The following is a 22,516-nucleotide window of genomic DNA, read 5'->3' as shown; positions in this document are numbered from 1 at the left end:
AGCCTGCTTCTCCCTCTCGCACTCCCCCTGCTTGTGTTCCCTCTCTCGCTGTGTCTCTCTCTGTCAAATAAATAAATAAAATCTTTAAAAAAAAAAAAAAAGAACTGAGGATATGGAATCAGAAAATCTGGGTTTGAATCCAGACACTGTCTAATACAAGATACGGAATTTTAGGCTAGGCACTTGATGCCTCTTAACTGCAGACTGATCATCTGTTAAAAAAAAGAAAATCATAGAATTACTGTAATAATTGACATTATTTACAACTGGCATACATTGTACAGTATCACAAACATCAGCTTTTACGTACCCCAAAGTATTCCTTCTCAAAAATTACCTGCCTTCCAAGATCAAATGTGCATAATGAGCAATGAGCATAAGCTAACATCATGGAAAAAGAAAAACAAGGTAAACTAAGTAGCTCACTGATGATATCCCCTTCATACTCCCAGACTTTAGAATATACTTGTTAGGGTCGCCTGGGTGGCTCAGTCGTTAAGCGTCTGCCTTCAGCTCAGGTCATGATCCCAGGGTCCTGTGATGGAGTCCCGCATGGGGTTCCTTGCTCAGCGGGAGCCTGCTTCTCGCTCTGCTGCTCCCCCTGCTTGTGATCTCTCTCTCTCTCTCTCTGACAAATAAATAAAATCTTAAAAAAAAAAAAAGTCCCAGATTTTAAAAAAAGGAATACACTTGTTAACCCAAATGTAGCTCTGGTTGGGGGAATGCGAGGCAGAAAAATTAAATTAACAAGTTAAGTTGTATGGAAGACTTGTATGTCTTTCCCCAATCTAGCTATCTGCATGCTGAGAAACTTTTCTTAAGCAGTTTCTACTCCTTTTCACTTAGCTTACCTTCCTATTCCCCAAAACAGTTCCCATGACAAAGGCAATACAGACCCTAAAGTAGAGCAAAGAGAACTGGCCAGAAGAGTGTGTGCAAGTTGAGGAGTACTCTCCTTGACATAACCCACCAGAAAAACTCAAACTAAAGACAGAAAAAGGCAAAGATTATTCCTCATGTCTTTATAAAAAATATTTTATATTTTGAATATTATTTCCCCATAGCAATTTCAAAAGCCCCATCCTTTTTACAATAATAGACTCTTTTGAGAAGTTTTGCTATTAATAAAACAATTTAATAATTAAAGTCAACAGGACCTGATGAGCTAAGAACATGCTCTAGGCTCAACTGCACTACAGCCAAAAGAATTTGTCTGCTAAACAACTCACCTGAACTGAACTGTAGGAAAACAAAACAAAAATTGAACTCAGGATAAAAATCACCCAGGCAATAAATTAACCCAGGCAATAAATTAACTCATCTTGAGTATAAAAAATTCTCAAAACACAAGTGACTGCATATTTTCCCTGAGAGGTTGTATGTTTATGTAGGAAGTTGGTTATAACCCAATCAGGGTCACAGAAAGGATATAGAAAGATCTCAAAAGACATCTAAATGGATATTTCTAGCACTACTTGTTTCCTATTCACAGAACCAAAGTTAGCAGCACAGCATGCCACAAAGACAGCTACTGTATCAACTTACACAGTCTCCATCATCTCTGAGCCTTTCTGAGCCTGACCCCACCTGAGCATCTCAGGAAAGCAGTTAGTAGCCTGCATCATGCTGCCCAAGGTTTCAAGGCTACTAAAATAAACATTGTGTGAATTTCATCTCCCACACACCCCCCCCCCCACCACCACCACCACAGGAAAATCAGAATACCTCACTGGTGTCAAATTTACAACAACCAAAAACAATTTGGGGCCACTGGCAATGGCTATGGCACCATGGTACTAACATGTTTAAGAGAGACTACAGGAGAAATACCATGATTTCTCTTAACTAGGAATATTACCAATAAAGTTTAAAAGTGCTTCAGAGCTACATGATAGTGGCAAGAGAAGAGAAACAAGGTCAGGGAGGAAAAAAATGAAAACCTTACAGCACACAACTACCTGAAAAAAAAGTAGTCAACAGACAAGTTAAAACACGTTTGCATTTGCCAACACACAGCAGTTACCACACCATACATTTGTCAGATTTCCCAACACGCAAAACAAAAGAAGCCACCCTTTTATGAAGTACTCATCTACTGACTTCTACAAAGAAATGACTTTTCTGGATTGGGGGCAAATTAACTTCCTGTGCTTTCACTCTGACTTTCAAAATCTTCAAAACCTTCAGCAAATTGAGATTCACCTCAATTTTAAGGCTTTTTCGTGTTAGGTTGAATACACGTATGTGTTAATATCAAAACTACAAGACCACTTCTCTCTTTGAAAACTATATTCACGTTCCTATAGATTTTAGAATATTTTTTTAAAAGGCTAACTACAAAGTTTGCAAAAACAAGTAATACAGTAGACCGTGGTGGGCATTCAACAAGTTTATCAGAACTACTAAAGTAAAAGCTTGAAGAAGTTTATGAGATAAATTCCTACTGCTGATACTGAAGATAGAATGTTACTAATATGGAAATTGAGAAATATTCAAAATATTCTGAAAACAGTATCTCCTTCTAAAAATAAAAGCATTTGCCAACACAGAAAACTACTGGTTCTTAAAAATGATAATCAGATGGGAGGCATTTCTATAAATACTTAAGTTCTGTATCGCAATAACCCGATTCTTTCAAAGCACGTTTGGGTTATGTCTTATCCTAACAAGAGAATTTTTGATGCCATTATATTGATACAAAGGACTCTCTGCTCTTTATTTGCTTCTATAGCAAACTGTTGGTTTACCCAGTTAAAGATCTACAAACCAAACTACCAAAACATAAATCACTTTCAATCATTAAAATAAAAACAAACGAGAATCTGTCATAAATAAGGGCTCAAGAATGCCCTAATAAATTTACAATAACATTTAATCTTATGGTCCTAGGACTAAATATGTTCGATAATCTATCTGGATTCATATTCTATGCATTTACTTAGGTCGGAAAGAGAAAAACCTCAGAAAATAAACAACCGGCGGTTACAACCGTTCTATTTTAAGTTACTTATAAAGCCAACAGTTCAAGAACTTCTGGGGAAGAGAGAGTAAGACATTTTTCCAAGTAGTTAAGAATAATTTACGTTTTATAATAACGATAGTCCTAACAAGCTCTAGAATACATTATGGTGGGGCGGAAGTGAAAATGATGAGAGGGGGAAAAACCCGACTTGAAAACGGACAACCAGGCAAATTTACAAACCTTCAATTAAAGGAATTTTGAGATTAACTTCTCTTATACGCCCTCCCTCACTCCCCACCCGCTTCCTCCTCTCCTCGGGGAGGTCTGTGTAATGTGACTCATGACAAATTTTTTAAAAAATAAATAAATAAAAGACACACCCTCTGGGTTGAACTGACATAATCGCCCCCACCCCGCCCTCCCCCGACACACACCCCGCTTTTCCTCTCCCTTCTGCCGCTCCTCCCCGCGCCTCGTCCCTGCCCTTTCCTCTCCCCGTCCTAGAGCCCTCTCGGGACGGAGGGGCAGCCGGCTCTCCCACACAGGAGTCCAGCGAATGGAAGGCTGCCGAGGGCAGCGCGCGACCCGGGGGGCCCAGCCCGAAGGGAGGCGGACAGCAGGGGGGCGCCGGGCTGCGGCGGCGGCGAGCTCTGGGTTCCCTCGCCCATTTTCTCTCTCCCCTTCTATCGGTTTCAACCACCACAGCCATTTCCTGTATCGCAGCCCGACTCCCTCAGCCCGGCCACTTGCTCTCCCCGGCTGGGGGTTGGGGTTGGGGCTGAGGCAGCCGCTGAGGTTAGGGCAGTTCCCCACCCCGCCCAATGGGCTGGTCACTCGGGCGGCAGGCTGTGGATCCTCGGCCCGGCCGGCCAGCGCCCGCCCGCCCGCGCGCGCGCCCGCCCGCGCTCCTCACCTGTATGTAGTTGTTTTCACAGTAGTCCGCCACCCGGGTCAGATTCTGGTAACTCTCTATCAGCGCCCTCTTGCCAGACGGGATCTCCTCCTCTAGTAACATCTGCAGCTCTGCCATTTTCCACCCCTCTGCATCGCTTCCTCTCGCGTTAAAGAGACAGAGGCAGCAAGGTCCGCCGAGGAGCCGAGCACCTCACAGCCCGGATACAAACCGCCTACCGCCCTCCCGCCTGGTATTGTGGGACGGCACCTCCTCCTCTTCCTCCTCACTCTCTCCACCCCGCTCCACTCACTTCGCGCAGCCGCCTCAATCCCGTTCTCTCGCGATCCCTCACGTTTTCCCTCCACCTCCCCGCCACCACGGGATTTTTTTTCTTTGCATGGTCTTCTGGGAATTGTAGTCTCTCGCGGTCTACGCGGCCCATCGAAAGCGCATGCGTTTAGGGGAGCCTCCGAAAAAGAACGGGGAGGAGCGTAAAGGACAGCCCAGGGAGGAAGTTTAAGTGCGAAGTTTCCCGACATCTCCGGCAGGTGGTGCCACAGGGTGACTCTAGAGAATAAAATCCTTTCCCCGAGAAGGCTGTGAAAATTGGCAGAATTTGCTTGATTAGGAAATGTCAGTGAATAAGAGATACCAATTCTGATACGGGATTAAAAAGGGCTAGAATATGAAGAAATCCAAATCTTTACTTCCTCTTCTCAGACATAACGCGACTCAGGCTTTACTTTCTAAACTTCCTCCACCCTCAATTTTTCATTTAAAATATAGCAAACATTTATCATTGACAGCTCTGTACCAAGCAATGTACTACACACTGGGGGTATGAGTTGAACAAGGATACTCTGTACCTGTAAAGACTCACAATTTAAAAATAAATACACATAATTTCAGTGTTATCCCATCCTAATCGCTTTTTCTTTGTCTCTTCTTTGCAAATATCTCCCTACACTTTTGAAGTTAGGTACGCATTATCTAGATTACAGAAAATCATTTTGTTGTCTTTTTTTATCAACTGCTTTGTAATAGTGTAAAAGGCCCTATATCTCAAGATTTTCGTTTCAACAAGAACATTAAATGCTTTTGAAATAATGAGCTATGAATAGTGGTGTCCAATGGCCAAAAAGCAAACTAATTTAAAAATCATTTAAAAATCCATATTTCATCTCTCCACTAAGTCATTTCAAATCACAATAACTATAGGGATAATAACATGACCCAGTCACATTTTTAAAAACTGACCCATCAGTAGGTATTTATTGAATATTATCTTTACTAGAGGCCATAAAATGTTCAACCTGTAAAAGGAAAAATTTCAGTCTCCTACATGAGAAAACTACCCCCAGCCACCAGATTCCCAGATCCATAAATCAATAAACAGCTTACTCTCCATAATTATCTGGAATAGACATAATAGTCTTTCTTTAATATTTTCATTAATCCAAGCATTATTTCATCCAAGTTCTTGAAATGTGATATATTTGGTGCCCAAATGGGGTGTCTTCTCTCGATCAGATGGGGGCCCCCAAATGTGGGGCCACAGTTGGGTGGAAGCCACTAGCACCAGCAGTTAAAGAATTCAAGTGAAGGGCGCCTGGGTGGCTCAGTTGGTTAAGCGACTGCCTTCGGCTCAGGTCATGATCCTGGAGTCCTGGGATCGAGTCCCACATCAGGCTCCCTGCTCGGCAGGGAGTCTGCTTCTCCCTCTGACCCTCCTCCCTCTCATGCTCTCTGTCTCTCATTCTCTCTGTCTCAAATAAATAAATAAAATCTTTAAAAAAAAAAAAAAAAAAAGAATTCAAGTGAAGCAGAAGGAAATAGAAGGTTATTGAATCCACCGCAAGGGGGCCAGGGGCAGGACAGCAGAGAGGCTGTCTGCAAGGCATCAGTGGGTGGGGGCTGTTTTTAAAGGGGGAAGATGAGGAGGTATGGCGACATATGGAATATTCCCTTTTTTGGGAACTGTGCCCAGTTGTAAGTAGCCCATTGGTTAGTTAGGGCCTATGAATATTTTGAGGTGGGTCCCCTGATGGGCTTGTCTGTATTTAGCCAGGTGGTGGATGTGCCCTTTCTTTTTTTTTTTTTTTTTTTTTTTTTTTTAAGATTTTATTTATTTATTTGAGAGAGAGAATGAGAGACAGAGAGCACGAGAGGGAAGAGGGTCAGAGGGAGAAGCAGACCCCCTGCTGAGCAGGGAGCCCGATGTGGGACTCGATGTGGGACTCGATCCCGGGACTCCAGGATCATGACCTGAGCCGAAGGCAGTCGCTTAACCAACTGAGCCACCCAGGCGCCCGGATGTGCCCTTTCTACATTCCATTGCTCAAGCCTGTTTGCCTAAAAACAGCCTTTACAATAAATTCTTTTTTTTTTAATGTGATATATTCTTAAATTTGGTCTCCACATGAGCCAGAATTAACTACAGTCATCACTAAGCTTGCTTACATCCATATATTGACATCTTTCTTTCTTTTTTAGTTTTGTTTTTTTCGTTTTTTGTTTTAGTAATCTCTATACCCAACCTGGGGCTTCAGGTCAGGACCCTGAGATAGAGGGTCACATGCTCTTCTGACTGAGCCAGCTGGGTGGCCCCATATATTGATATCTTTCAACAGCACTGGGGAGGTAAATAAACAGTTGCCCCTGCTTTACTATTTTCAAAGTATTACCAGATTTCTTTCATGCCCACAACTCTGAGAGATAAATGACCTAAAGATTTGTTTCTATCTTTACCAAATAAGGAAATTTAAGCTTAGACAGCAAGGGATTTAACTAAGAACACTGAAAATAATAATTAAGTTCTCTGACTTCTAGATCAGTGCTCTTTCCTACAATCCAGTTAAATCTATCTGTTCAAATACTTGTGATTCATATAAAATCCATTCAAAGAAGTTATCCCTCATACCTCCAAGTTAATTGAGTTGAATATGCTATCCTTTGTATTTTTATTTAAAAAAAAATAGTTTGATAATTATAGTCTGTAATCAATGTTTCTTTTTTATTTTTTTAAGATTTTATTTATTTATTTGAGAGAGAGTGAGCAAGAGAGAGAGAGAAAGCACCAGCCAGGGGAGGGGCAGAGAAGCAGACTCCCCGCTGAGCAGGGAGTCTGGGATCATGACCTGAGCCAAAGGCAGACACCTAACCGTCTGAGCCACCAGGTGCCCCCAGGCAATATTTCTTAATTTAAAACCAAATGCTGTCAACTACACTTCAACTTAGAAAAGGGTATTTGTGGGTGCCTGTGTGGCTCAGCTGTTTAGCATCTGCCTTCGGTTCAGGTCATGATCCCAGGGTCCTGGGATCGAGCCCCACATCGGGTTCCTTGCTCGGCAGGGAAGCCTGCTTCTCCCTCTCCCACTCCCCCTGCTTGTGTTCCCTCTCTCGCTGTCTCTCTCTCTGTCAAAAATAAAAATCTTTAAATAAAAAAATAAATTAAAAAAAAAAGGGTATTTGTGGGGATAAAACTGTAAAACACAGCACCATACAGTAGCCATGGGCTTTCAATACAACTCAAAATAAGAAATATTCTATACAACATGACCCAAAACATAGATATATATACTTGCTGGTATAAAGGTTTTACAAAACTAAATATGATATACTCTGATATTTCCTGTTCTATTTCATTTCACATAATGCTGATAAGGACCAATGAATTGATTTCATGACCCACGGTTTGAACACCATTTTTCCCCTCTCACTAAATTAAGCAAATATGACTCTATACCATAAGTATATGTTACTATCATAAATTTATGTTGTTATAAACAAAAAATCAGTTATTAACAGACAAACCAGAAAAATATACATATTCAAAGATTTAATAGAATAAAATTATAGAATAAAATTTAGCTGAAGGATCTAAATTTCTGTACCAAAACAGCTTCCCTTATACAACCCTATTCAAAATCCTAATAGGTTTGTAAAAATTGACAAGGTGGTTCTAAAACTTGTTTGGAAATGCAAAGACCCTAGTATAGCCAAGACAATACTAAAGTGGAAGAATGAAGTTAGAGGATACATGCTACCAAGTTTCAAGATTTACTATAAAGCTACAGAAATTAAGACAATGTGAACCTGATGTAAGAACAAACACAAACAGGGCGCCTGGGTGGCTCAGTCGTTAAGCGTCTGCCTTCGGCTCAGGTCATGGTCTCAGGGTCCTGGGATGGAGCCCCGCATCGAGCCCCACATCGAGCCCCACATCGGGCTCCCTGCTCCGCGGGAAGCCTGCTTCTCCCTCTCCCACTTCCCCTGCTTGTGTTCCCTCTCTCGCTGTGTCTCTCTCCATCAAATAAATACATAAAATCTTAAAAAAAAAAAAAACTAACAGTTAAATTATTATATACCTCAGTTTAGTAATAACTAACATTTTAATGTAAACACACTTTAAGATCATTAAAAATAGAATATTCTGCAGTCCATCCACACGTATCTTCAGAAAAGATATTAATACCTTGCTGAAGAAGAACCCTGACTAGATCTGCAGAATCATAATGTACAGCAAGCATGAGGGCTGTTCTAAAATAACAGAGAGAGAACTTCACCCTTAGGAACTTAAGAGTTGGGCGCCTGGATGGCTCAGATGGTTAGGCGTCTGCCTTCGGCTCAGGTCATGATTCCAGGGTCCTGGGATCGAGCCCCGCATCGGGCTTTCTGCTCAGTGGGGAGCCTGCTTCTCCCTCTCCCTCTGTCTCCCCCCTGCTCATGCTCTCTCTCTCTCTGTATCTCTGTGTCTCAAATGAATAAATAAAATCTTAAAAAAAAAAAAAAGGAACTTAAGAGTTATTTAAACAGCTAATTTGATATACTTTATCAGGTTAATATCTTGCCTGTCAGTACAGAATTGCCCATTAACATGTTCAAGTGCTCATCTTTGTAAATACCTCCATGGCTAAAATGAAAGGACAAAAAAGAAGCCTCTTGTCCTACTTGGCTATGACAGTAGAAGTTGCTAATTTAAAGTCCTTGGATAGGGGCGTCTGGGTGGCTCAGTCGTTCAGCGTCTGCCTTCGGCTCAGGTCATGATCCCAGGATCCTGAGATCGAGCCCCGCATCGGGCTCCCTGCTCGGCGGGAAGCCTGCTTCTCCCTCTCCCACTCCCCCTGCTTGTGTTCCCTCTCTCACTGTGTCTCTGTCCATCAAATAAATAAATAAAATCTTTAAAAAAAAAAAAGAACAGACACAAATATATGCATAAATTGGATTGATGACAAAAGTGCCAGTGCAATTCAAGGAGGGAAAGGATTCTTTTTCCTCAGTAAATGTGCTGGAGCCACTGGACACTTGTTTTTTGTTGCTGTTGTTGGTGTGTTTTTTTTTAATGAACATTGAACCTACCTCACAACATACTCCAAAATTTATTCATATTCAGAATATATCATAGGTCCAAATGTAAAAGGCAAAGGAATAAAGCTTCTTTTTTTAATTAAAGATTTTTTAAGAAGATTTTATTTATTTATTTGACAGAGAGACACACAGTGAGAGGGGGAACACAAGCAGGGGGAGTGGGAGAGGGAGAAGCAGGCTTCCCCCCGAGCGGGAAGCCCAAAGTGGGGCTTGATCCCAGGACCCTGGGATCATGACCTGAGCTGAAGGCAGGCGCTTAACGACTGAGCCACCCGGGCGCCCCTTAATTAAAGATTTTATTTATTTATTCATCAGAGAGAGGGAGAGCACAAGAAGGGGGAGCAGCAGGCTCCCCACTGAGCAAGGAGCCCAACTCGGGACTAGATCCCAGGACCCCAGGATCATAACCCAAGCGGAAGGCAGACGCTCAAACCAACTGAGCCATCCAGGCATCCCAGCAATAAAGCTTCTGCAAGGAAATATCAAATAACTTCACAAGTGTGGGGTAGGCAAAGATTTCTTAACCAGGATACAGTAAGCACTAAAAAATAAAGAAAAAATGGAAAAACTGCTTTTTAGTGAAGTGTGAAGGTGAGACATTACATTCATTTCCAAAGCTGCTGAAACAAATTACAACAAATTTAGTGACTTAAAGCAACACTAATTTATTATCTTCACAGCTCTGGAGGTCAGAACAGTCAGCTAAAATTAAGGTGTCGATAGGGCTTTGTTCCTTCTGGGGACTCCAGAGAATATGTTTCCTTGCTTTTCTAGGTTCTAGAAGCTACCTGCATTCTTTGGCTCATGGCCCCTTCTTCCACCTTCAAATCCGACGCAGAGTGTCTTCAAATCTCTGACTTTCCTTTTATAAACACATTCTTCCTCTCTGACTCTGACCATCATTCTTCCTTATAAGGACCCTGTGACTACATACATCCCAGATGGATAATCCAGGATAATCTCCCCAGCTCAAGATCCTTAACTTGATTACGAGCCAAAGTCCTTTTTACCATATAAGGTAATATACTCATAGTTTCCAGGGATTTCCAGGGATACTATTAAGGGGCGCCTGGGTGGCTCAGTCCGTTAAGCATCTGCCTTCAGCTCAGGTCATGATCCCAGGGTCCTGAGATCAAGTTCTGTATAGGCTCCCTGCTCTACAGGGAGTCTGCTTCTCCCTCTCCCTCTGCCCTTCCCCCCTGCTTGTACTCTCTCAATCTCAAATAAATAAATAAAATCTTAAAAAAAAAAACTATTAAGAAAGTGAAAAGATAAACCACAACATATACATTTGACAGAGGACTCATACCCAGGATAATTTTTTTTCTTTTTTTTATTATTATGTTACATTACATCATTAGTTTTTGATGTAGTGTTCCATGATTCATTGTTTGCATATAACACCCAGTGCTCCATGCAGAACGTGCCCTCCTTAATACCCATCACCAGGCTAACCCATCCCCCCACCCCCCAGGATATAATTTTTAAAAATTCCTCCACGTCAATTAAAAAAAAGACAATTCAATAAAAAATGGACAAAAGAAGACAACTACATTTCACAAAAGGCCAATAAATATAGGAAAAGGTACTCAACTCATTATTCATCAAGGAAAGGCAAATTAAAGCCATACTGGGGGCACCTGGGTGGCTCAGTCCATTCCTGTCTGCCTTCTGCTCAAGTCATGGTCTAGAATCCTGGGATCCAGCCAGTGTGGGGCTCCTGCTCAGTTGGAAGTCTATTCCCTCTCCCTCTCCCTCTGCAGCCCCCCTCCAACTCATGTGCACACTCTCTCTCAAACAAGTAAATAAAATCTTTAAAATAAATAAATAAAATAAAGCCATTCTAAGATAACACTGCACTCCACCAAGATGTAGTGTAAATTTTTTTTAATTTTATTTATTTACTTACTTAGAATGCACTTGCGAGCATGTGCACACGTGCGCACAAGCTGGAGCTGGGGGAGGGGCAGAGGGAAAGGGAGAAAGAATCCTAAGCAGCTCCGCACTGAGCCAGGACCCTCACACGGAGCCGGATCTCATGACCCTAAGATCATGACCTGAGCAGAAATTAAAAGCCCCATACTCGGGGCGCCTGGGTGGCTCAGTCGTTAAGCGTCTGCCTTCGGCTCAGATCATGATCCCAGGGTCCTGAGATTGAGCCCCGCATCGAGCCCCGCATCGGGCTCCCTCCTCGGCGGGAAGCCTGCTTCTCCCTCTCCCACTCCCCCTGCTTGTGTTCCCTCTCTCGCTGTGTCTCTGTCTGTCAAGTACATAAATAAAATCTTTAAAAAAAAAAAAAAGGCCCCATACTTAATGGACTGAGCTGCTCAGGCGCCCTGTAGTGTAAATTTTGATTCTGTTTTTCTTCTTAAGATTTTATTTATTTGAAAGAGAGAGACAGACAGAAATAGCGACAGAGATAGCAAGAGAGAGCACAAGCAGGGAGGAGAGGGAGAAGCAGACTACCCGCTGAGCAGGGAGCCCGAGGCAGGGCTCAATGCGGGGCTTCATCCCAGGACCTTGGGATCATGACCTGGGCCGAAGGCAGAGGCTTAACCCACTAAGCCACCGAGGCACCCTGTAATGTAAATTTTAAAAGACTGCACTACACACCCATTAGACTAGCTAAAATAAAATATCCTGACAATAGCAGACAGTAGTGAGAATGGAGAATGATTGGACTCTCATACCTTACTGGCTGCAAACTGCTACAGCCCCTTTAGAAAGCAGTCTTCACAGTTTCTTATAAAGCCAAATATATACCTAATATATAACCTAGCAATCCTGCTTGTAGGTATTTACTCCAGAGAAATGAAAATGTATGTTCACACAAAAACCACTATTTGAATGTTTTATAGTAGCTATATACATAATCACTAAAAGCTGGGAACAACACAAATGTCCTTCAACCAGCTATGGATAAACAAACAATAGAATACTATTCTGCAATAAAATGTAATAAACTGTATATGCATACAAAGTCATGGGTAAGTCTCAAATGCAATTTGCTAAGTAAAAGAAGACGTACACACACACACCTACATATTGTATTATTTCATTTATATGAAATTTTAGAAAAGGCAAAACTCCCGAGATAAAAATTAGATCAGTCTTTGCCAGAGGTCAGATTCCAAACAGACACAAATAAACTTTTAGAGGTGATGGAAATGTTCTAGATCATGATTATAGTGAGGGTTACATGACTAAATACACTTCTCAAACTTGATTGAATTGCACACTTACAATCAGTGAGTTTTATTGTAACTAAATTATATCTAACTGAAGCTGACCCCAAAGAAAATACAAGCAGAAGAAAAATCCCTTGCTTCAAATATTAAAGAAAAGGGAAAAAATTACATATTTTTGTTAGCTTTGATATAGGATAAAAAATCATCCAACCCAGAAAGATAGGAGACAACTTGCTTTTCCAAGTTATAAAGGTGACTAAATGGTAGAGAGTTAACATTAAAAAATTGCAAGCAGACATGGTGACACTAAGTTATGAACATCATGAAAACTTTTGGGTCCAGTTTCCCTCCCACAATGTACACTTTTATACTATTTACTGATTTAGCATATTTCTTATTTTGTAAGAGTTTTGGGGTTCTTTTTGTTTTGTTTTGTTTTAAAGATTCTATTCATTGGGAGGCCTGGGTGGCTCAGGTGGTTGAGTGACTGCCTTCGGCTCAGGTCATGATCCTGGAGTCTGAGGATCGAGCCCCACATCGGGCTCCCTGCTCAGCAGGGAGTCTGCTTCTGCTTCTCCCTCTGACCCTCCTCCCTCTCAGGCTCTCTCTCTCAAATAAATAAATAAAATCTTTAAAAAAAAAAAGATTCTATTCATTTATTTGTCTGAGAGAGAGTGAGCACAAGCAAGGGGAGCAGCAGGCAGAGGGAGAAGTAGGCTCCCTGCTGAGCAGGGAGCCCGATGCAGGACTCCATCCCAGGACCCTGGGATCATGACCTGAGCCAAAGGCAGATTAACCTCAACTGAGCCACCCCGGCATCCCTGGATTTAGTATTTTTCTATGGATTTTGTTTGAATACATTAAAATGAAATGTCTTTCAAAGAAATCCCAACAGAATAAAGAATAAGAGTGTTTGTATTAAACTACATGGTGTTGGGCGCCTGGGTGGCTCAGTTGGTTAAGCGACTGCCTTCGGCTCAGGTCATGATCCTGGAGTCCTGGGATCGAGTCCCACATCGGGGTCCCTGCTCGGCGGGGAGTCTGCTTCTCCCCCTGACCCTCCCCACTCTCATGCTCTCTCTATCTCATTCTCTCTCTCAAATAAATAAATAAAATCTTTTAAAAAAATAAAAATAAATAAACTACATGGTGTATACTGAAGACTCAAGCTGAAAATCACCTTATATATTTCATTTCATGGATGTCTAGTCAAGATAATCAATTTGGTCATGAAAAACAATTTATAATTGCAAATTCTGCACATATGCATGGGGATAAATGGAAATTTCATACATTCAACTTTGAAATAGCAGATTGCTGATAATCATAAAGACCTTACTTGGGCGCCTGGGTGGCTCAGTTGGTTAAGCGACTGCCTTCAGCTCAGGTCATGATCCCGGGGTCCTGGGATCGAGTCCCGCATCGGGCTCCCTGCTCTGCGGGGAGCCTGCTTCTCCCTCTCCCACTCCCCCTGCTTGTGTTCCCTCTCTCGCTGTGTCTCTCTCTGTCAAATAAATAAATAAAATCTTTAAAAAAAAAATAAAAATAAAAAATAAAGACCTTACTTCAGAGGGATTAAGAGATGTGCCAGGAAAGAATAATTTGGACTATATTGGTACAAGATTGCTTCTCGTGTTATCTGGGATACAAGTGATACTGCATGCTTAGTGAACGTCAGACTTCTGCACAGTTAATTCACAATATTGCATCCCAGGATACTAAATTAGAATTGTGTGGTCAACAAACAAGAATGTAGACTAGAGGGCGCCTGGGTGGCTCAGTTGGTTAAGCGACTGCCTTCGGCTCAGGTCATGATCCCGGAGTCCTGGGATCGAGTCCCGCATCGGGCTCCCTGCTCAGCAGGGGGTCTGCTTCTCCCTCTGCCCTCTTCCCTCTCGTGCTCTCTGTCTCTCATTCTCTCTCAAATAAATAAATAAATCTTTAAAAAAAAAAAAGAATGTAGACTAGAAACGTGGTATAATGGAAGGAAACCAGGAGTCAGGCAACCAGGCTTCTTCCCCCACCATCCCTCCTGTCCTTATCCACAACCACTATGTGACATGATCACGTTCTCTACCAAAAAAAAGTGTGTGTGTGTGTGTTTGTGTGTGTTTGTGTGTGCTAGTCTGCTCAGGCTGCCAAAACAAAATACCACACATTGAGTGGCTTAAACAACAGAATTTTATTTTCTTACACTTCTGCAGGCTAGAAGTCCAAGATCAAAGTGTCAGCAGATTTTGTTTCTCCTAAAGCCCCTCTCCTTGGCTTGCAGATGGTCATCTTCTCATTATGTCCTCATGTGGGACCTTTTCCATGGTGTCTATGTCCTAATATTGTCCTTTTTTTTTTTTAAATATTTATTTATTTGAGAGAGAGAGGGAAAGGGAGCAGGGGGAGATGAGAGAGAGAATCCCAAGCAGACTCCGTGTTGAGTGTGGAGCCCAGAGAGGGGCTTTATCCCATGACCCATGAGATCACCACCTGAGCCAAGACCAAGAGTCAGGACACTTAACCAACTGAGCCACCCTGGAACCCCCTAATCTTGTCTTTTGATAAGGACACCAGTCATACTAGATTAGGGTCATATCCTATGACCTCATTTCATCTTAATTACCTAGTTAAAGGCCCTGTCGAGGGGTGCCTGGGTGGCTCAGTTGAGGTTAAGCATCTGCTTTTGGCTCAGGTCATGATTTGGCTCAGGGTCCTGGGATCGAGCCCCAAGTCAGGCTCCCTGCTCAGTAAGCCTGCTTCTCCTTCTCCCTCTGCCTGCAGCTCCCCCTGCTTGTGCTCTCTCTCTCTCTCTGTCAAATAAATAAATAAAATCTTAAGAAAAAATAAAGGCCCTATCTCCAAATACATTCACATTTAAGGTACTCGAGGTTAGGATTTCAATATATGAATTTTGCAGGGGACATAATTCAGTTCATTACAGGTCATTCTAGGATTAACTGACATCCCAGGATTCTACAACCCTCCATTATTACCTCTCTTTGCTTCTTTTCAAATTAACAATACCAGGGCGCCTGGGTGGCTCAGTCGTTAAGCGTCTGCCTTCGGCTCAGGTCATGGTCCCAGGGTCCTGGGATCGAGCCCCACATGAGGATCCCTGCTCCACGGGAAGCCTGCTTCTCCCTCTCCCACTCCCCCTGCTTGTGTTCCCTCTCTCGCTATGTCTCTCTCTCTGTCAAATAAATAAATAAAATTAAAAAAAAAAATTAACAATTCCATCCCGGAATCCTCAGAGAAGGAGGGTGAATAGAATGCTTTGTTTAAACAGTTTAGCAAGGCCCACAAAAGATAAGAGGATATCAGGAGATAGAATGAATTGTAAACCCTCCTTCAAATTTTATTATGATTGTTTGTGGACAATCTTTTATATAGAGTCATCGTATTTGTAGCAGGCTAGACCTACAGGCTAGTTTTCAGGCAGGTCTGATTATTCCTTTAACATAGCAGAAAGATCTCCCTTAGACACGTTAAGTCAAGCCACTTCACAATGCCAGTGTCATTTTATTTTATTTTTTTAAAGATTTTATTTATTTATTTGAGAGACAGAGACAGAGAAAGAGAGAGAAAAGCAGACTCCCTACTGAGCAGAGAGCCCGACATGGGGCTCGATCCCAGGATGCTGAGATTATGACCTGAGCCAAAGGCAGACGCTTAACCCACTGAGCCACCCAGGCGCCCCGCCAGTGTTATTTTAAAGTGGAACAAGCTGTTATCATGAAATAATTAAAAATTAGCAGTGGCTAAAAATGCAAAGTACCTGGAGTCCTTTGGGGAAAAATATAGCCTTTAAGTGCAATCTCCTGTTGTTTTTTCTTCTTTCCCAGAAGCTGTAATATTTCCAGCATGGCTTGAATGTATTAATCACTTGTTAATTTTGGAAGCTGCTGAATCAACACAACCTCCTCCACCTCTCATTTTCAACTTCAATAAGAAGTTGAAAATAAGAAATATAAGAAATATAAGAAAGAAATAAGAAATATAAGAAATATGCTAAATCAGTAAATAGTATAAAAGTGTACATTGTGGGAGGGAAACTGGACCCAAAAGTTTTCATGATGTTCATAACTTAGTGTCACCATGTCTGCTTGCAATTTTTTAATGTTAACTCTCTACCATTTTCAACTTCAATAAGATGCTGCAGGCCTTTGTGACAACAGAACTGTTCCCAGAACAGTTGACCCTGCCAACAATAACAAGTATCTCAGTCTTTGAACCTAGCTGCGAACTGGTTAATCATGGCCCTTCCCTGAACTTTGACCTCCAACCCTTCCAGTGGTTTTATAAATCCCTTAGTGTTGGAAATATCTAGAGTGATTTCTCTTTTCCTGACAAATGAACAAAATAATATTTAAAAGTTCTAAAGACAAATGGCAGCCCATGTAAAGTTAGTATTTCTTTAGTTGGAAGTTACAGAAAACAAAACCCGAGGTAGCATAAGAAAGAAAAAGACAAAAGGGGAAAAGAGAAAAAGAAAAAATAAGTTCTCATTATGAGAATTCAGGGTCACTCACAGTACTCAAAACTTCAAGTGCAGTCAGTCCTAAGAAAATACTAGTGCCAGTCATTGGGGAGGCCATCAGGAAGCCAGGCAGTATTTTCATTTAGTGCCCTGTATCTTTGCAAAGGTTTTGTTTTGTTTTTGCTACCCTTTGTAAATGGCAGAGAGCATGGCAAATTTGTGTCCCAAATTTTTCATCTCCACCATTCAAGAAGCCAATCCTCCTCTCAAATCCCTCAGTTCCACATCCACATTCCTCAAAAAGAAAATCTGATAACAGCATTAGCACTGACAGCAATGCCCTGAGATTGGTGTGGGAAGTTTCCAGAGACAGTAGATTATCAAAGGAAATAGAGTTTCAGGTGTTCACTGCGAGTGGGGAAACTTTTGCAGTACATATATACGTGGCCTGGGTGCTATCCGTGTCATTGCGCAAGTTACTCATACACAAGAACACCTGGGTTTCTCCCCAGGAGTTTATGCTGTTCCTGTTTGTTGTTGTTTGTTTGTTTAATGACTTATCCGAGCTAGTTCTGTAATGTCTGTATTCTTTGTCATTTGTAGCCACTGAAGTATCTACCCAGTGTCTCAGTGTCTCCTGGGCACGGACACAACTCTGCATAGATTCGTGGTATTCTGGATTTCCAAAAATATATGTTGCAGTTTTTCAAAACCCTCTGTGGACATCTCATTCTCCAGATTTTCCTTTAAATTTTTTTTTCAACCTCTTGTTTTCCCTATTATTGCTGCCATAGCCACTGCAATGGTAAACAGTTAAAACTGGTTTTCAACAAATACATAGGATTGTTGATGCTAAGTGAGTTCTGAGTCAAGTGAAAGGTAAGTCCTGAGAATGGGGCCTTTCCAGGGAGCTGCCAGCAAGGTCAAGTAGCGATAATTCTCTGGGCATTGGACTTTTGGGGGCTTTCCCCACCTGTTCTTCCCCATCCAGAGGCTGCTAGGATGATGCTTTTCAAAGCACTATGATTATAAGACAGTTTGCTTTCAAGGCTACTGCAGAGCTAGGGAGAGAGCGGTGGAAATAAGGCAAGTTCAAACAACACAAAGCTTACTGTTTTTACAGAGATTTAGTTGTTTTTCTTTTTCTTTTAAGATTTATTATTTGGGGGGCGCCTGGGTGGCTCAGTCGTTAAGCGTCTGCCTTCGGCTCAGGTCATGGTCCCAGGGTCCTGGGATCGAGCCCCGCATCAGGCTGCCTGCTCTGCGGGAAGCCTGCTTCTCCTTCTCCCACTCCCCCTGCTTGTGTTCCCTCTCTCACTGTGTCTCTCTCCGTCAAATAAATAAATAAAATCTTTAAAAAAAAAAGATTTATTATTTGGAGCACCTGGGTAGATCAGATGGTTGAGTGTCTGCCTTCGGATTAGTTCATGATCTCAGGGTCCTGGGATCGAGCCCCAAGTCAGGCTCCCTGCTCAGTGGGGAGTCTGCTTCTCCCTCTCTTTCTGCCCCTCCACCCTTTATCTAAAATTTAGATAAAATTTTAGATTTTATCTAAAATCTATTATTTATTTGAGAGAGAGCGAGCACAAGCGGGGGGGGGGTGGCAGAGGGAGAGAGAGAGAATCTCAAGCAGACTCCCACTGAGCCCAAGCCAGAAGCCTGACTTGGGGTTCAAGATCATGACCTGAGCTGAAATCAAGAATCTGAGGCTTAACCGACTGAGCCATCCAGGCGCCCCTCAGCTTTTTCCTTGAATCAATGCTCCTTTATTTCCACAGTTAATTTTTTTTTTAAGATTTTATTCATTTTGGGGCACCTGGGTGGCTCAGTTGGTTAAGCATCTGTCTTCAGCTCAGGTCATGATCCCAGGGTCCTGGGATTGAACCCCCGCATCTAGCTCCCTGCTCAGTGGGAGCCTACTTTTCCCTCTCCTTCTGCTGCTCCCCCTGCTTGGGCTTTCTCTTGAGCTCTCTCCCACTAACTGTTGAATGGATAAATAAAATCTTAAAAAAAAAAAAGCAACTGCAAACACAAGAAAACCTAGAAGTGACCACACATGCCCAGGGAAAGGCTCTGAAAAGACTTGAGAAGACTTTTAGTTTTACCTCAGGCTGATCCTCCCACAGACAGCCTACAACAATCAACAAACAATAACAATAAACAAAAACCAAATAACAAAAAACAGGAAACCCTGGGGACAGGGAAGAATCTGATATCCAGAGTTACCCCATTATTAGATTCAAATGCCCAGTATTCAACAACAACAACAAAAAATCACATGGCATACAAAAAACAGTAAATATGGCCCATTCAATGAAAAAACAAAGCAATAACAAATGTCACTCATAAAGATCTAAATAATGGCACATATACTAGAAAAAGACTTTAAAATAACTGTTTTTAGGGCGCCTGGGTGGCTCAGTTGGTTAAGCGACTGCCTTCGGCTCAGGTCATGATCCTGGAGTCCCGGGATCGAGTCCTACATCGGGCTCCCTGCTCGGCAGGGAGTCTGCTTCTCCCTCTGACCCTCCTCCCTCTCATGCTCTCTATCTCTCATTCTCTCTGTCTCAAATAAATAAATAATAAAAAAAATCTTTAAAATAACTGTTTTTAAAGACGCTCAAAGAACTAAAGAAGGATGTGGAGAAAGTTAAGAAAGCATTGTGTGAACAAAATGAAAATATCAGTAGAGAAATAGAAAATCTAAAAAGAAACCAAAAACAACTGATTTGCATTTGCTTACTACTTAGTGATGTTTAGGATCATTTAATGTGCTTATTGTCCATTTGCATATCTTTTTTAGAGAAATGTCTATTCAAGCTCTTTGCCCATATTAAAATCTGATTTTTTGTTGTTGTTGAATTGTGGGAACTAGTATTTCAAATCAGGGGGAAAAGATGGATTATTCAATAATGGAGGGCAACTGGGTAACATTCTACAAAAAATTTAAAAATTGTCACAACTTTCCATGTTTGTTTCTTAAAGGGAAATAAAATATTTGGATAAAAATGCAGACCTTTGATGCACCATAACCAGTCCCTCCACCCATCAAGGCAGTCACTAGCATAAATTTATTGTTTCTCTTTTTATTAAAAAATAAGTTTATATACTAAGTTGGTATAAACAATTTATAATTGTTTTGTGTGTTTTATATATTCTAAAATTTTATTTTTTCACTTAACATTATATTCTCAAGATTCATAGAGTCTAGCATAGTTTATTCCTTTTCATTGCTATATAGTATTTCATTATTCCCGAGTTCCATATTTCATTATGTATTCTCCATTTGAAGGTATTTGGTTGTTTCAAACTGCTTAATACTACAAATGGCTCTCTAATGAATATCCTTATATCTGTCTCCATGCGCACATGGTGAAAGTTTTCTAGAATTTATGCTAACAAAGGAAATTGCTTCATTAATAGGTATATGTATTTTCATTTTTAGTAGAAAATACCAAATTGGTCTCCAGAAGGTTGTATCAATTTACATTCTCATTAGGAGTGTATGAGATCTGGGTGCCTGGGTGGCTCAGTCGGTTAAGTGGCTGCCTTCAGCTCAGGTCATGATCCCTGGGTCCTGGGATCAACCCGGCATCGGGCTCCTTGCTCAGCAGGGAGCCTGCTTCTCCCTCTGCCTGCTGCTCCCCCTGCTTGTGCTCTCTCTCTCGCTCGCTCTCTCTCTGTCAAATGAATAAATAAAATCTTAAAAAAGAAGTGTAAAAAAGGGAATGTATGAGAGTTCCGTATGTTCATATTCTCATCAGCATTTTATATTGTCAGACATAAGATCATTAGCAGGACTGAGGAATAAAAAGTGGTATTTCATTGTTGTTTTAATTTGCATTTCACTGATTATTATAGAGCTTTTCTTCCCATTTGTGTTTTTGGCCATTTGTTATTCCTCTTCTGCTATGTGCTAATCTTTTCCCTGACCCATTTTTCTATTGAGTTTTTGTCCTTTGGTTTTAATTAACTGTAAGAATTCTTCATTCTGTACAAAAGGATTTTTTGTCTATTACAGATTGTTTCAGTTAGAAATTCAATTTTGCTTCAAGCAATAAAACCCTACAGAAAGACAAATGTTTATATTTTTCTTGGATCAGGAGATTTTGCACAGACCATACCGGGCTGGTGCAGGTGTTCATGAAGTTACCAAGGACCAAGGCTCCTCTTCTGTTTCAGTTTTCACCAACTTGGTACATGGCTTTCATCATTGTAGGACAAGATAGTTGCTATACTTCCATCTATTTCAACATTTCAAGAATAAGAAGGTTGAAAGTAAAAGGCAAAGGCTAAAAAGGGCAAAGGGGTGCTCCAGCTAAATCTTTACCCGTTAAAAACCTTCATGGAATCTTGCCATTTGCAACTATGTGGATGGAACTAGAGGGTATTATGCTAAGCAAAATAAGTCAATCAGAGAAAGACATGTATCATATGATCTCATTGATATGAGGAATTCTTAATCTCAGGAAACAAACAGGGTTGCTGGAGTGGTGGGGGGTGGGAGGGATGGGGCGGCTGGGTGATGGACACTGGGGATACACAAATGTATGTGCTATGGTGAGCGCTGTGAATTGTATAAGACTGATGAATCACAGACCTGCACCTCTGAAACAAATAATACAGTATATGTTAAAAGAAAAGAAGATAGTAGGAAGGGAAAAATGAAGGGGTGGAAATCAGAGGGGGAGACGAACCATAAGAGACTATGGACTCTGAGAAACAAACTGAGGGTTCTAGAAAGGAGGGGGTGGGGGGATGGGTTAGCCTGGTGATGGGTATTAAAGAGGGCATGTATTGAATGGAGCACTGGGTGTTATATGCAAACAATGAATCGTGGAACACTACATCAAAATAAATAAACAAACAAACCTTCACGGAAACACTATCGAACAGTGTCTATTATATACATAAACAAGAACAGTGACACATGGCTACCTTTAGCTGTAGGAGAGCCTAGGACGTTGAATTTGGGGCTTTTTATAATTTCCACAGAGACAAGGGAGAAGGGAGATGGATTTGGAGACTATATCACTCAACACGTGTTGACTCTCTCCAAATCTATAACATACTTTAATTTTAAATATGTATCTTCTTTCACACCAAAGTTTTTGATCTGGATGTAGTCAAATGTATTGTGATGTATTGAATGTTTATGTTTACCCTAAATTCATATCCTGAAACTCTTTTCCCCAATGTTATACTATTTGGAGGTGGGAACTTTGGGGAGGTAGTTAGGCTTAGATTAGATGATGAAGCTGGGACTCTTAATAAGATTAGTGCACCGAAAAGAAGAAGAGAAAGAGATCTCTCTTTCTCTCAAGGAGCATATATCACATCTAGCAAAACACATGTGAGAATACAGTAAAAAGAGAGCCACCTACAAGCCGGGTAGGGGGCCCTCACCAAGAACCACACTCTGCTGGTCTGTTGATCTTGGACTTCCCAGACTTCAGAATTATGAGAAATAAGTAATTGTCCACCCAGTTTATAGCATTTAGTTATTGCAGCCTAAGCTAAGAGATGTATCCATATTTTCTTTTTGCAATTCTATTTTTGGGCCTTAAGTAATCCTTTCCTTAACACTTAATCATAAACGAGATCATTGTGCTACACACCTCCAGGGGGCACTAATT

General features: G+C 41.4%; 1 protein-coding gene across 14 annotated transcripts in view; it reads right to left on the bottom strand.

Moving 5' to 3' along the window:
• ABI1 (abl interactor 1) overlaps window positions 1-4,163 on the bottom strand; it is a 137,808-nt gene extending 133,645 nt beyond the window's left edge. For 7 of the 14 annotated variants that reach the window (XM_044915519.1, XM_021687135.1, XM_021687136.1 and 4 more), the window contains exon 1: window positions 3,876-4,151. In XM_044915519.1, coding sequence (XP_044771454.1) covers window positions 3,876-3,992 — 117 coding nt within the window. In that variant the 5' untranslated portion in view covers window positions 3,993-4,151. Of the gene's footprint in view, window positions 1-3,875 lie in introns of all 14 variants that reach the window. The other 7 variants (XM_021687128.1, XM_021687130.1, XM_021687133.1 and 4 more) reach the window with 2 other exon arrangements.
• Between the last annotated feature and the right edge of the window lie 18,353 nt (window positions 4,164-22,516).

Source organism: Neomonachus schauinslandi, chromosome 5 (assembly GCF_002201575.2).
Source record: "Neomonachus schauinslandi chromosome 5, ASM220157v2, whole genome shotgun sequence".
NCBI lineage: Eukaryota > Metazoa > Chordata > Mammalia > Carnivora > Phocidae > Neomonachus > Neomonachus schauinslandi.
Note: the sequence above shows the minus strand (reverse complement) of the source record. Positions and strands in the feature narration are given on the sequence as shown.